At 46.9% G+C, this 15488-nt stretch overlaps 1 protein-coding gene across 1 annotated transcript in view; it reads right to left on the reverse strand.

Moving 5' to 3' along the window:
• TMEM39B (transmembrane protein 39B) overlaps positions 1-9941 on the reverse strand; it is a 19571-nt gene extending 9630 nt beyond the window's left edge. Inside the window, 5 exon segments of the mRNA XM_077763532.1 lie at positions 6123-6277; positions 6609-6721; positions 7249-7442; positions 7958-8092; positions 9778-9941. Coding sequence (XP_077619658.1) covers positions 6123-6277; positions 6609-6721; positions 7249-7442; positions 7958-8092; positions 9778-9926 — 746 coding nt within the window. The 5' untranslated portion in view covers positions 9927-9941.
• Between the last annotated feature and the right edge of the window lie 5547 nt (positions 9942-15488).

Genomic DNA, 15488 nt, shown 5'->3' on the forward strand with positions numbered 1-15488 from the left:
AGATGCCTGGCTGGCTCAGTCAGTGGAGCATGCAGCTCTTGACCTCAGGGATGTGGGTGAGTTCGAGCCCCATGATGAGCACAGAGCTTACTTTAGGAAAAAAAAAAAGAAAAGAAAAGGGGATGCCTGGGTGGCTCAGTCAGCTAAGCGTCCAACTTCGGCTCAGGTCATGATTTCACGNTTAGATGGACCTAAAGGCCAGGAGAGTAGGTAATTATAAAAAGTAGCTAAGTGCCAGGGTGCCTGGCTGGCTCCATTGGTAGAGCATGCAACTCTTGATCTTGGGGTTGTGAGTTCAAGCCCCATACTGGGCATAGAGATTATTTTAAATATAAATAAATATATAGAGGGGGAAAAAGTAGCTAAGTTAGCCTAGCATGGGTCCATGGAATGCTATAGTAGGTGCTATTTCCAGGCATTCCTTTCTTCAGCTTGGGGCTTGTCAATTTCCCCAGGTCCTCACACACAGCCCCAGAAAGGTCCCTGGGCTGTTCGCATGAGTTAGGGCCAATAAGAATGCTACATTTTCTTATCAATAGTAGTGTTTTTCTTCCTGTTTCCTGATGTTCCACGAAAGGTACATGAGTGTCCTTGGGCAAGCAGTTGGCCTTTCTGGGTTTTTGCTTTCTGGCCTATAAAATGGGGGTGCTACCATTCTCCCTGGTGTACGGTTAAGTAAGAGAACTTAGAGAACTGTGGTCAGGAGCATAACCCTTGGGGTCAAACAGGCTAGGATTAAAATCCCAGCTCTGCTACCTACTAGCACTGTGATTTAGGGCAAATTACTTCATCTCTATGAGCCTCAGTTCCCTTAGTTTGCTTTAAATTACATGGCTTGTATTGATTCTCTACACTCAGGCATTACACCTAGTGCTTTCATAAATACTCTCTTTCAAACCTTGCAACAACACCCAGCATGGTGTTTGATCCAAAGTAGAAGAGCCATAAAATTTTGTTTAGAAAAGAGGGACCAGGGAATCTGGGACAGAAAAGAAGACTGTAATGGGATTCCCAAAACATTCTCCAGGACACCTTGTGGGAGTGAAGGGGTAGGGCACCTATAGGATCATACGAGGGATTCAGACTCGAATTTAAGGGCAAGTACTCAAGAATCTCCTTGGTTTTGCCTCTAAGAAGGAGTGCAGACACAATAATGTTATTTGGCAACAGCAAGTGACTGCTCCTGAGGTCACACGTTAGAAGCAGCTTCACATGCAAGATGGCAGGTTCCCACTCACCCTCTCTACTCAAGATGTGACCGTATAAAAGTCGGTAATAAATTCATATCAGCAAAAAGAATGGGAGTATGTTATCGGTTCACAAGCAATTTGGACAAATTTAGAAAGCAGATGAAAACATGTTGACAGAGGAAGGAAGCCATCACCTAGAGCAACGCTGTCCAACAGAGATATAATGAGAATCATGTATGTAATTTGAAGTTTTCAGGTAGCCACATTGAAAAAAAAAAGACATTGATTTTAACATTCTACTTAACCCAATATATGCCACACATTATCGTTTAAACATGTACTCATTATTTACAAATGAGATTTTGACTTACTTTCTTTTTTTGTACTAAGCCTTCAGAATCTGATGTGAATTTCACACTTACAACACACTTCAATCCAAACTAGCTTCTTGCAAACATTCAATAATTAGAACGTTTGGTTAGAAGCTACTGAACTGGATGGCGTAGGTCTAGAATATGCTGCGAGGGCTGTACTGGGGGTAGGAGCTTATCTGCCCAGTGACCCAAGAGAGACTCTGGCTTGAAGCAGACACATCTGATAAAGGGCAGAAAGGCGTAGCAGGACTGAACAGAGGGGATTAAACAAAGATCTGTATTTATTTATAAGAGTCAGCCCCTTTATTCTTATTCACCTCACACAGTCTACCCTGAGGAATTCTTCTGTAAAGAATCTGACTAAACTACCCTGGGGAGAGCCGACGTCTCTAATGGGGATATCCTAGGGTAACCCCCTCTTCCTGGTTTCTGGTCTATGGGGGCGCACAAATAGCACCGTACTCACTCATCCTAAAGCAAAGCCTGCCAGTCTGTGTGTTCTGCTCTTATAGTTAGAATCCCTGGTCAAACCTCCCACTCACATACACAATGGCAAAGGGAGAGGGAGTGTGCTCCAAACTACTCCTTCATTTCTAAGTGTAAAGAGACAACCAAAGAAACTAACTATGCTTAGAAAACTAGCAGCAGGAAACAAAAGATTGACCCCAGTGGAAAGACAAAATTGAGGGAACGTGAGAGATTTTTAAAATAAGAACAGAATGCTATGAGAAAAGAACAATCAGAAAACAAGAAAGAGGCCTGAGATATTAAAAAAAAAAAAAAATACATGATTGTTGAAAAACTCAATAAAAAAGCTGGGAGATAAAGTTGAGAAAATCTCCCTAAAGGCAAAGTAAAAAAAAGAGAGATAAAGGAGAAAGACTGAGTGGGGGGAGAGGGAGGGAGAGAGACAGAGAGAGAGACAGAGAGAAAGAAAGACGGTGCGNGGGGGGTGGAGAAAGGGAGAGCAATGAAAAATATGAGGGGAAATATTAGAGAAATAGATGATCAATCTATGAGGTTTACCACCTTAAGAACAGAAGTCCCAGGGAGAAGAGAAAAAATGGAAGGGAAGATATTATCAAGGAAATAATAGGAGAAAATTTCCCTGATCTGAAGAAATAGCCAAATCTCCAGGTTAAAGAAGTTCTAGAGTGTGGATACGATGACTGACAAAAGTCTCACACCAGACACCTCCTTATAAAATTTCGATTAATCAAAAGACAAACAGGCTCTAAAAGCTTTTAGAAAGGAAAAAACAAGTCATATACAAAGTAACTGGAATCAAACCGGCATCAGACTTCTCTTAAGAAACACTGGATGCTGGAGACAATGGAATAATATCTTCAAACTTCTGGGAGAATATGAATTTGAACTTAGAAATCTACATTTAGCTGAACCATCAATCAAGTATGAGGGCAGAATAAAGACATTTTTAGACATGCAAGGCCTCCGAATGTATATACCTCCCACACACCCATTATTAAGGAATTACCTGATAATGCACTCCAGCATAATAAGGGAGAAAACCAAGAAAGAGGAAGACATGGGATCCAGGAAACAGTGGATCCAACCCAGGAGGGCAGCGAAGGGAAGTCCCAGGCTGAGAGCTGTACAGCAGGCCTAAAGAGCAACCACTCCAGACTGGAGCAGGAAGATGGAGGACTCCAGGAGGGATGTCTTTAGGGGGAAAAATGGACTCCAGGCAACAGGTAGCATGACTGAGAGGCTGGATAAACTTGAGGATATGTTGAAGGCCCATCATTCTTTTGTCAACAAGAAAAAAGAAAGGCAATTAGAACTCCAAGGGAAAAAAAAGGCTGTATAAGAAAGTTACAATCTAAATACGAAGCAAACTAAAATGTGGCATGATTTTAAGCAATTGATGGAACGTTAAGAAAAGAGAAACCATTTGACTTTGACATGAGGAACTTTCTTTTTTTAAAAGGCCCAAGATTATAACTCAGTAACTATACAGAAGGAATGTCATGTGTGCATACTACTTGGCCTTAAAGTGAATGGTACTTTCATATTCATAACAACATCAAGGCTGCTTTTTGCTTTTTAGTTTTTAGAATTAACCTTAGACAAAGAACGGAAGACTTAAATGTGGTTCTACAGGAGAATGTGAATGTCAAGCTTAACAATATAAGTGTACAGCTGCTAGGAAGTGAGAGGAGGAAGAGGGGAGGAGAAGTGGAAGGGTAGAGTTCCTAATATAATTGTCTACGTTAAAGGGATTAAGATACTATTGTTGATGAAATGAAAAATACAAGCATAGTGATATTATTGAAAAAGACAATCAATAGAAAAATTAAAATAAGTTATCAAATACTGGGAATAGTATGGATAGAAGGGTGAACTAAGTAAGTCTTCACCTATCATTGAAGGGAATCAATGTATGTATTTGTGTGTACAGTATACTTGTATGTGCATAAAACATTATTTCCAGGATATACAAGAAACCAGAAATGGTGGTGGTTACCCCTTGGAAGAGACACTGGGTAGCTAAGAGACAGAGAAGCCAAAGAGAGACTTTCATTCTATATTCTTTACACATTTTTACACATATTCATACATTTTGAATTTTAACTCTGAAAACCTATTATCCAGCTATAAAAATAATTGTAAATTTTTGAAAGGAATAAAGATACAAAGATACTAGAATTATGGAGGTAACTCAAAAACACTGAAAGTCAGAAATGGTGAAAGAGATCGCATTGGAGAAGTGGGACTAGAAAGCTAAAAAGTAGGGCACCTGGGGGGCTCAGTCAGTTAAGTTCTCTTGAATTCAGCTCAGGTCATGATCTCACAGTTCATGAGTTCAAGCCCCACATTGGGCCCCATGCTTACAGTGCAGCGCCTACTTGGGATTCTCTCTCTCCCTCTCTCTGCCCCTCTTCTGCTTGTGCTCATTCTCTTAAAATAAATAAACTTAAAAAATAAACACATAAAATAAAAAGATAAAAAGGGGGGTTGGAGGCTGTTTTTCATCATGAGTGTTTTTAGGACTACTGAACTGATTTGTTAGGCTATGTGTGTCTTATGATAGTAAAAAGTTAAACATTAAATAATAAAAAAATAGGGCAAACTGTGAATACTGAGTGATACCTGTATCCAAAGAAGTGGATTCACTGGATATAACCAGAAAGTGAAAAAATTAAGGCGACTGTTGATGCCTCTAACCATTTGTTAATATCTATCAAAAATGCACTGCACCTTTCGGTACAGTAATTCTACTTCTGGGAATCTGTTGACAGAAATATTGGACAAGTGGGCAAAGATGTACACAAAAGAATGTTCCCTACCTCACTGCCTCCAATAGGGAAAGCTAGGAACACCTCAAAAGGGCACCAATAGAAGACACATACAGCAACTGTGAAAAATCTATACAATGGAATACTATGAGGCCATTAAAAAAACAAAATGAGGCAGATCTGTATGTATCACCATGGAAAAATACCCAAGTCCTGTGATGACCCAAAAAAATGCAATAAATTATACAACATCGTGCAGAGATGAATTCCTTTTTTGTTAACCAAAAAAGTACACGTGTGTATGGTTGGGCAGAAAAATCTGGCAGGATGTGCTGTGAATAATGGTTTTCTGGAGGACTGATGTTACATGGGACTTTCATTTTCTACATTAAAAGCTTCTGTAAAGTTCAACGTTTTTATATGACACACGCATCACTCTTATCATTAAAAACTAGTTACAGCTGAAACAAGTGTGATGAGGCTCTTCCCGTGACCGTGCCCTTTTGGTCATGCAGGGTATGGAGGGACGAGTATCCAGCTCTGAAGCTTCCCAGGGCACAGAACTGGCCCAGGCTGAGGACGTTCATGAACCAGAAAGCCCAGGGGTAGGGAAACAATTGTAAATGCCCAGGCAGCCAGGAGCCTGCCTCTGGGAACAGCAAGTGTGGACGTCCCGCCAAAGGTCTCCCCGGTGCTAGGTCAGAAGGGGGAAGTCCCGGGCTCTTCCCAGACATTATCTTCCCCTCCTCAATAACCTGGGCCCTGGTGACATGGAGTGAGTGAGCAAAACAGGCGCCACAGCTGACACACACATGCACATGTAGATATGCGCGCGCACATACTTCATGCACAGGCACTCACACGGAGACATGCACGCACGCAGGTGCTCGCATGCACACGGACCTGGGGGAGGCACTAAAAGACTAAATAAACGTTAAGATACAAAAAAAAAAAAGACCGAGAAAGAGAAAGAATCCGAGAGAAAGGGAAGAGAGGGGGAGACAAAGCCCAGGCACCCCCATCGGGAACTGTTCCTTTGGCAGATGCGCTCAGATCGGAGTCCCATTCTGACCCCCCCTTGGTGGTCCTTTGGGTAAACTGTGCCTGCCGCCTCAGTTTCTGCTCCTGCAAAAAACTAATTGTCCTGCTCTCAGGGGGACGTTCTCAGACAACGGGAGAGGATGCTGCTGCTGCCCTGCCCCCCGCCTTCCAGGTACGGGGGCCTGCTGCCCCAGCCCCACTCAGGGCAGAGGTGAGGAGCCAGGTGCTGGGCAGCGAGGGGCGCAGTGAGGGGTACTCACGGATAGCAGAGGAACAGGAGGTTCAGGAAGGAGTAGGTCCTGAAGAGGTGGATGAGGGAGCGGCACAGACTCCAGCCTGTTGCCGTGAGAACGGTGAAGCGGGTGAGGAACAGCAGGATGGAGCGAAAGAGGGAGACCTTCCCCCGCTGAGAAGCCTGGGTCAGGGCGAGATAGGACAGGATGGGGCCTTGGATGGAGGCCACGGGGGGGCTGTGCCCAAATCCCACCCAGTGTGGCCTGTGATCCCCACCCGTCCCCTGGGAACCACGGGGCAGCAGGCTGGACAGAACCCGGCAAGGCGAATGCTTTTCCTCGACGCCCAGGAAACTCTAAGAGTAATGGGATGTGAATAATGTTCTTCACCCAAGTTCAAAGGGAGCCCCAAGGAAATGCCTTGGGCTTGAAGGGCTAGGCATGTTTCCTTGGCACCCCCCAGGGGGGAGGGGAGTCCCAAAGTCCCTGGTCATTCTCTAGGGACCCAATCACCTCCTTCACGACGGACCCAATGAAGCGGCGGCCCAGAACGATGGTGGTCACCATCAGCAAGTTGAAGTCGATCAGGTGGAAATTCTGTCAGGGGGCAGAGGCTGGGGGTCACGTGGGCCCCCGCCCACACGCGGGCTTTTTCCAAACCCACCTCCCCCTGCCCAGTCCTTTCCGCAGGGACTATCCCCACTCTCTGACCTTCACAGGCCTCTAACTGAGTCAGGCCGGGAAACTACCTAGAGGAGTAGAACAGGACCCAGAGGAGGGAATTGGGACAGTCCCTGGAGGTAAGAGAGTGGTGCGGGAGCCCTGTTGCTCTGATCACCCATGCTCCGGTCCCTGAACCTCTCTCTCCGCACGGAGATCTTTCCGCTCCTTGGAATACTCATGTATGCCTGTGGCTCTTCGCCCCCACGGGACTTAAGATCCTGCACTCATTTAGGCAAAATCTGTCCGATTTATTTCCACTATCTTTGAAACGCCTAAAGTGGTACTGAGCAATTAGGACGAGTGTTCGGGAATCAGTCATTTCCTGTTCCTTCTACATGGTCCATGCCCAGCATGAGGCCAAAAGTACAGGGCGCTTGCGTGTCTCTCTGTCTCTCTCTCTCTCTGTCTCTCTCTCTCTCTCTCTCTCNNNAAGGCGGGTACCACCACACTGTCTTGTAGATGTTGATGTAGTGGACGAAGAGGGCTATGAGCTGACAGAAGAAGAGCTGTAGCTCGAAGAGAACGCTGGCCTGGACTGGCAGCTCGGGGATCTTGCAGTGCTGTAGGGGCACGACCGACTGGGTGGCCAGAGGGGGGCTGGAGAGGCCCGTCCCAGAACTGCTCCTGGGAGGCGAGGAGGGGAAAAAAAAACCATCAGGAGCTGACCCGAGAACCCCACCAAGAAGGGCTTCTGGGGCACAGGAAGGTGGCAATGGGTCAGAAAAGCAGCTCATGGCAAGGATGGAGTCCTAACCCTGCCCGTCAGACAAAGGAGCCAACAGAGCTTTTCCTACCCCTAATCTTATTCAGGCTTTCCAGCATTCCGCAGGAAGGAAAGAATTATTAGGTCCATTTTCCAGATGAGGAAAAGGAACCCCAAAGAGCAGAGACTACTTGTTGAAGCCACCAGAAAACAAGGAGCAGAATTGTTAGCTGGGATCCTGTAACTGAGCTTATTATACTATGTCCCATTGCATCTGCCCCAAGTCACGACCGCCTCTGAGTCTTTTGCTGCTCACTGCACTCTAAGCCCCCATCTGGCATCTGGGAGGTCACATCCTAGAGCCCAGCGAGAGAGAGCTCTGTTCGTACTGCCCCTGTGAGCCCACCGTGAGGGGTAAGAGACAGAGGTGGTTTACCTGGTGCGGGAACGGACACTGGTGACGGACGCACTGGAGGTATGGCCCCCACCAGAGCCCCCTGAGGATCCTGGCTCACACAGTGGATTTCGACAGTATGATGTCCTGTTGGGCCCTCTTCGTCCTCCTGTGGGACTCAACATAAAGTAGATCCTCAAGCCAAAGGGCATATATCAAGGATAACAGCAATGATACTGCCTACCAGTTACCCAGTGTCTCATTTTATCATTTAATCACAGAGCCCTCTGATCTGGCCCCTGCCTACCTCAGCTCCTACCATTCTCTGCCTGGCCTCCATGCTTCGGCCATCCTGTCCTTTCTCTCCTTAAGCAAACCAAACTTGTCGCCACCTCTGATACTTGCTGTATCCCGTCTGGAGAGCCTTCCCCTGACTGCCATTTTTTAATCATCTGCCCCCATAACCCTCTTATTTCTACGTTTTTCACAATACAGTCTTCAAATTTATCTTAGTCATTTGTTAACATATTTATTGTCTGTCATTCTCCCTAGAACGGAACATCAATGAGGTCTTTACCTTTAGCCGTCTTTTTCAGTGTTTTCTCCCCTCCCCCTGCCACAGAGCCCAGAATAAAGTAAGTGGTCTAGAAGTCTACCTTCAAGAGTGGATGAACCCAGCAAAGTAGGTTTTCCACAGATTAGGAAACTGAGTTTACGCTGTGTCACAGGTAGTTTAGGGGTCTGAGGCTTGAGCCCTTAGCTCTGGGGTACACTGTCCTGTTCAGATACTCCAAGTCTCTCTAGGCTTATGATTCTGGGCACCCTTGAAGCTTTTTTCTCTAGAGGCCAGGATCCAACTCAGTAGGCATCCTGGTGTCTCACGGTCAGGACCCAGGGCCTGAGCACGGGGTCAAGGATGTGGGCTCTGGGAGAATGCTGTGATTGTGGACCCAAACCCTATTTCTCTAAGCTTGGCAGTGTAGCCCAAACTCTCAAGCACCAACCTGCACAAAAGTCCTGCACAAAGGTCCTAAGCACCACCCCAGTCCTAATCAAAATTACAGCCCTGTTCAAACTACCTCACGCAACAGACCGCGCGCACACACACACACACACACACACACACACACACACCCCTTGCCCTAGCTTCCGGAAGGTTTTCCCACACGTGTCTCCAAAAAGTACTTGTCCAGCTCTGCCCGCAATCAACCCCCAACCCAGAAGCCCTGTTCACACACTATTATACCTGGCTTAAAACATCCCACATATGCACCCTCAAGTCCAAAAGCTCTGCCCACACCCACTCTCCTCTCTTTAGAAGCTCTACACCCACGTAAAGCCCCTAGGCCCAGAAGCCCCGCCTACACACAGTTGTCAGCCCAGAAAACGCGCCCACAAGCCAATAAAAGCTCTCTTTGCCCAGAAGCCCGGCTCCAGAATGGGCTCCCTAGGTCTGGAAGGTCTTCCCGCCCCACCGCCCCTGGTGCAAAGCCCTGACAGCCCAGAAAGTTCGCCCCCGCACAAGCGCCTACAGCACAGGAGCTCCGCCCCAACACTAAGGCCCCGCCTACCGCCACGCCCCGTACCCACTTCTGGCCCAGGTGAGCCGGTCCTCACCAAAGCCCAAGCCCCCTCGGGCACGCTCCTTTTTAGAAGCCCCGCCCACCGTGCCAATGCCCCGCCTCCACAACCGAGGCCCCACCCCGCAAAACGACAGGAGGGGGCGGGGTCCCTCGGTGCCCCGCATCCCCTCCCCCTTCCCTCGCCGGGATCTTGTCCGCGTGGGGGAGCAATCAGCAGTTTGGCCATCCCGACCCCCACGCTTGCCCGTTCCCCGGCCGAGCCGGACCTGCTCCACTCACCCATCTCCTCCCCCCGGCGCTCTCCGCTCCGCCGCCGCAGCTCCTGCGGGCAATATGTCGGAGGCGACGGCGGCCGGGAGAGGACTAACCGCCGCAGCCCAGTCCCCGGGTATCAGTCGCGCGCTCCCGCCTGGCCGCCAAATTTGCATACAAGGCGGGCTGGAAGCTGGGGACGCGCTTCTTAAAGGGGCCGCGCGGACAAAGGCGGTGCCTGCGCGCTCTCTTTGTCTCGCAGCCCCCTACGCCCCTCCAGCAGCTGCTGCTCGGGAGACCCCAGAGGGAGGGAAGTCACCTCCTGCTTTTCCTGTGGGTGCCTTCTCCCGCCGTCTCTTCAGGCCGGAGGGAGGGGACCCGGAACCGCCTCTCGGCTCCTGCGCGAGATGGACTGTATCCATCAGTGGCCCCCCAGGCAGCTCAAACTCCACGCGTCCCACATTGGGCTTTCATCTTTGTCTTTGGCTTTCTTGGTCTCTGGTCCACCCTAGTCAAAATCTGGGAGTTGTTTCCCTCGACCCCCCACAACCACTCTTTCACCTAGTTTTGCAGACCCTAAGTCCTAAATATTTCTCCTGCCACCACCTTAGTTCAAATCTTGTTTCTGCCAATACTGAGCCTTGAAATCTTTTTTCTTGCTCTTTACAACGAGGCTCGTAATATTCACCTTTTAGGTTTTGGTGAAGATTGAATGAGATAACGCGTGAGGAAGAGAGTCTATCTTTAAAAATGTTAGCCATCATTATTAGGATGCATGACAAGTACTTAACACAGGAAGCACTCAATAAATGAGGTACTATTACCAATTGTTATGATTTCTTCTCTCCCAAGACCTATAAACTGTCCTAATCACCTGGTAGCTCCATGACTTAGCACAGAGCTTGGCACATAATAGACATTGATATTGAATTGAGTTAATTAGTAGATATTTGATATTTGCAGACCTTACAGTTAAGTGGGAAGAGATGGACATAAAATTAGTAACTTCTGTAGTATATTAGGAGGGAATAATTGTTGTGGAGGTAAACAGGAAAGGGGGATGGGAGGTTGCAACTTTAAACAGGACGGTCAGAGTAGGCTTCACTGAGAAGGTGACCAAACAGTTGAAGGAAATGAGTGAGTTAGTCATATAGATACCCAGAGAAAAGGGGTATTCCAGGCAGAGGGGGAAAAAGTTAGTGGATGGGCCCTCTGGTATGACCCCAGCTAGTGTGTTTAAGAAACAGCAAGAAGGTCAGTGTGGCTTGGTTGGAATAGACATGAGAGTGGGACATGGAACGGGTTAGACCCTATAGGGCTCCTACTTACTTTGAACGGGATGGGGGAGATGGAGGGTTTGAACTCACATTCTTTTTTAAAGTTTATTTTGAGAGCATGAGGGCCCGTGAGGGCGTGTGTAGGGGAGAAGCAGAGACAGGGAGAGAGAAAATCCCAACCAGGTTCTGTGCTGTCACCACAGAGACCCACATGGGGCTTGATCTCAAGAACCATGAGACCATGACCTGAGATCATTAACTGACGGAGCCACCCAGGCGCCCCTGAACTTATATATTTAAAGAATCACTTTGGCTGCTATGTGAGAATAGACTGTAGAGTCACAAGGGTGGAAACAGGGAGAACAGATAAAGATATGGCAATGATTTTAGCAAGTGATGTTGATGGATTGTACCAGATTGAGTGAGGGAGTGAAACATGTTGGATTCTGGATTTGAAGGTAAAAGGAGCAGGATTTGTAGATGGTTTGGATAGGTGTCTGGAAGAAAGAGAAGATCAAGTATTACTACTGATTTATTTTAATGTTTATTTTGGGGGGGGAGGGGCAGAAAGAGAGAAAGAGGCAGAGAATTCGAAGCAGGTTCCAGGCTCCGAGCTGTCAGCACAGAGCCCGACCTCACGAACCAGGAGATCATGACCTGAGCAGAAGTTGGTGACTTGAGACACTCAGGCACCCCCTATTCCTCCGAGGTTTTTAAGCTAGGCAAACTGAAACGTGGTTTAATTCAACACATAGGTATCTATTAAGTTACAAGTTTTACACCACATCAGGCCTTCCCATCTGGGAGAAAAGAGACCAAGAGAGGGAGAACGACAAGCTCACAAAGTAGAGTAGGAAACGGTGAGATTTCTTTTTTTCAGCCAAAGAAATTCTGGTCGTAGAACTGGTTCTGATCTCTTTAGAGTGCTGGATTTGGAATGCACTTGTTAATTTCTGAATTAACGAAGTCTAAGTAAGCTACCTCCCACGCCACAGGCATTCAAATATGTATCAGTTCAGTTGAATTCAGGTAGGGGCCAACTGGCTCTTAAAAGGAATGCCAGGGGCGCCTGGGTGGCTCAGTCGGTTGAGCGGCCAACTTCAGTTCAGGTCATGATCTCAGGGTTGTGGGTTCGAGCCCCGTGTCGGGCTCTGTGCTGACAGCTCAGAGCCTGGAGCCTGCTTCTGATTCTACGTCTCCCTCTCTCTGCCTCTTTCCCGCTCTTGCTCTCTCTCTCAAAAAATAAAAAAATGTAAAAAAAAAAAAAAAAAAAGGAATGCCAGTTGGGAAGGGAAGCTAAATGGTTTCAGGAATGGTCCATAAAAGATGGAAGCTGAGCCATTCCTGGGAACTCATTTCAACTCAGGTCAACAAACGTTTTAAACATCTATTATATGGTGGGCGCTAGGGATACAGAAGTGGCTCTCATCCTTCAGAAAGACAGAGAGAAGAATCAATAAATTATGGCACGGTGTGATAACAATAGCAGTATGTACCAAGTTCAGAGGTGGATGGAAGGTGATTAAGTCTGACAGGGGAGGCGATCAAGAGAAGACTTCATGGAAGATGACATCAGAGCTGGTTCCTGAGACAGGAGTAAGAGTTTGTTATGCTCCTATGGGAGGAAACATAACAGTAATTGCCTTACCAGGGCTGGTGGCAGGAGCAAGTCTTGCTGTCCATCTGTTACGTGGAAGGGCGCTGGACCTTGTACGTGGCAAATATTCAGTAAATGTTTGCTTTATTGATTTGAGGGCATTCATACAACCCAGTAACCCAGTGTAAGAGGGGAAGATCACTCAAATGGGCTGCTATGCATGCAACCCCTTATCTGGGTCTCCTGCCCATCTCGTACCAGTTGTCTGTTGATTTTTCCTGCCCCACACCCATTCCTCCTTCTGTTTAGAACACTTCGATTTTCCCTTGCGGAACTACCCTTCCTCACACTCAGTCCATGTGGTCTGGTGGGGCTGCCTGACTCTGCAGGTCCAGTGTGGGCAGATGATGGCCCAGGCCTGGGGAATCGAAGCATTCCATCCTGCCGCTCCAGGCTACAGTGGCTGGTTTTGGAGCAGGGGTGATTAGTGACCCTACTCAGGCCAAATGAGATGCAATCCTAGGGCCTTTTTTTAGAACAACTGGGAAGGGGCANCATCCAACTTCTGCTAAGGTCATGATCTCACAGTTCATGGCTTCGAGTCCCGCATTGGGCTGGGTTGGCAGCTGAGAGCCTGGAGCCTGCTTTAGATTCCGTGTCTGCCTCTCTCTGCCCCTTCCCGCTTGCACGCTGTCTCTCGTCCTCTCAAAAATAAATAAACATTAAAAATTTTTTTAAAAAATCAGTTTACACTGTCTTGATAGCATCATTTGAACCCCTGGGTCCAGCCATACCTGAATCCTTTATGGACTTTTCCATTATAAAAAGCTAGTTTGTGTTTGGTGCCTGGCAACTGTAACTGACACAATCCAGAACAATGTGCACTTCGATCCCAGCATCTAGCAGAAAGATCCAGGGTCCTAGTCTTTTCACATCTGCCTCCCACAGGATCCCTGGGGGGAAAGAATCATAAGATGGCAGGATGTTGGTTAGATTCTTGTTTTCCAGATCCATGGCCACGTGTCTCAGCTGTTTTGTGACCTTGAAGCCCTTGTTTCCCTTCTTTGCAGCTCCACTTCCTAATTAACTTGTTCTCTATTGGCTCTTCCAGGAGTCTGGGTTCTTGAGGAAATGTCACTGGCTCTAGGCCAGTCCTGAGTCACTGTGTCAAGAGTTGGGATCTCTTCCTTGGTCGTGTTATTTTGGGGCCATGGCTGGCAATTCTGTCCTCTGGTTCAGTAGTTTTCTACCTGAATTATGCAGACCTCTAGTGGTACCCAGTGGGGGTGTGCAAACACAGGATAAAACACAATACTGCTTTCTGGAGCGTTCAGTTGTATTTACAGAAGTGTGAGGCAGTATTTTTAAAGTGTAGTTTTTCAGAGGACCTTCTCTGCCGCGGTCTTAGAATCAAATCCTGGCTCTGCCACTTAGTAGCTGCATGACCTTAAGGAAGTTACTTAACCTCTCTGTGCCTCAGTTTTTTTCAGTGTCAAATGAGGGTAGTCTTAGTAGCTATCTTATGACATTCTAACAAAGATTAGTCTGTGTAAAGTACTTAGAACAGTGCGTGGTGCACAGTGCTATTTAAGTATTAGTTACTATTATTATAACACGGATCTATTATGAAGTACAAAGAAAACTAATGTGAATTTGATTGAAGTCTTTCAAGAAATGTCACTGGTAGCTCTCCCAGCTTCCCAGGGACTTGCTCACTCTTCTGCCAGCAAGAATACTTACATCTGATTTTTATTACAAGCGCTGAAAGAGAATCCATGTGTCTTCATGTCCTTCTAATTCCCTGAGCCGTTCTTACTTCCATGTATATGTTAGTCTCTCCATCTAACATTCCGCATCTTAGGGCTACTCACGCACCCGTAGTCTTCCAGACATTTGCCTTCCCATGTCTTGTGGTATTTATTACAAAGATAATAAATGCGAGTTTTAGAAAATACTGTATTTCTCTTAAAATTTATTTGAGAGAGAGAGAGAATGAGTAGGGGAGAAGGGCAGAGGGAGAGAGAATCTCAAGCAAGCTCCATGCTCAGCACAGATGCAGGGCTTGATCCCATGACCCTGAGATCGTAACCTAAGCTGAAATTAAGAGTCAGATGCTCAGTAGACTGAGCCACCCAGACGCCTGACAGTACTGTATTGCTTGTTTAGGTTTTCAAAAATGAATAGGATTTTGGTAGGTAGGAGATACAGAGAACAGCATGAACAAAGGCCCAGAGGTAAGCTATGTTCAAGAGCAAGCCCATTTCGGCTTGGGAGTAACTGAAGATGAATTTGGAAAAACAGGTTAGGCTCTTGACTACTACGTACGGTGAAGAGTTTGGACTTGATCATATATTTATAAGCCTGTTTCTTCTGTAAAATTAGAATGATTCCTGTCATTGAATTGTTGTGATGATTAATGACATAAGCAAACATGTGAGAGAGATATCCTATATAGGAAATGGAATGACTGTCATTAGGAGTGAGGGGACAAGGATTCTTCTCTCCTTGGTATAAAGCAAATGATTCCACCTCTCCCGTGGCCTGCAATTTAGTCTCACTTTTGAGAGCTTATTTTCCTGCAATGGACATCTTCACCACCAGGGGGAGCTTAGCACAAAGGAATCAGAGCTCCGGACTCCACAGGAAAATTGTGGTGGGCGGGGCTAGGCAGGGAATGTGGAATCCTGCACACAATCCAGAGCTTGTCGATGGTATGAGTGGGCCATGGATCCAGGGGCGCCCTCGCTGGCTCTTTTTTCTTCTTTAGACCAATCCCAAGATCAATCCATAACCTAAGAGTTTAGCAGCTGGCCAGATGGAAGATCTCTAGGACAGGGGGTAGATGATGAGGGCCTGATCTCATG

The sequence above is a fragment of the Crocuta crocuta genome, unplaced genomic scaffold (genome assembly GCF_008692635.1).
Source record: "Crocuta crocuta isolate KB4526 unplaced genomic scaffold, BGI_CrCroc_1.0 scaffold214, whole genome shotgun sequence".
Taxonomy (NCBI): Eukaryota; Metazoa; Chordata; class Mammalia; order Carnivora; family Hyaenidae; genus Crocuta; species Crocuta crocuta.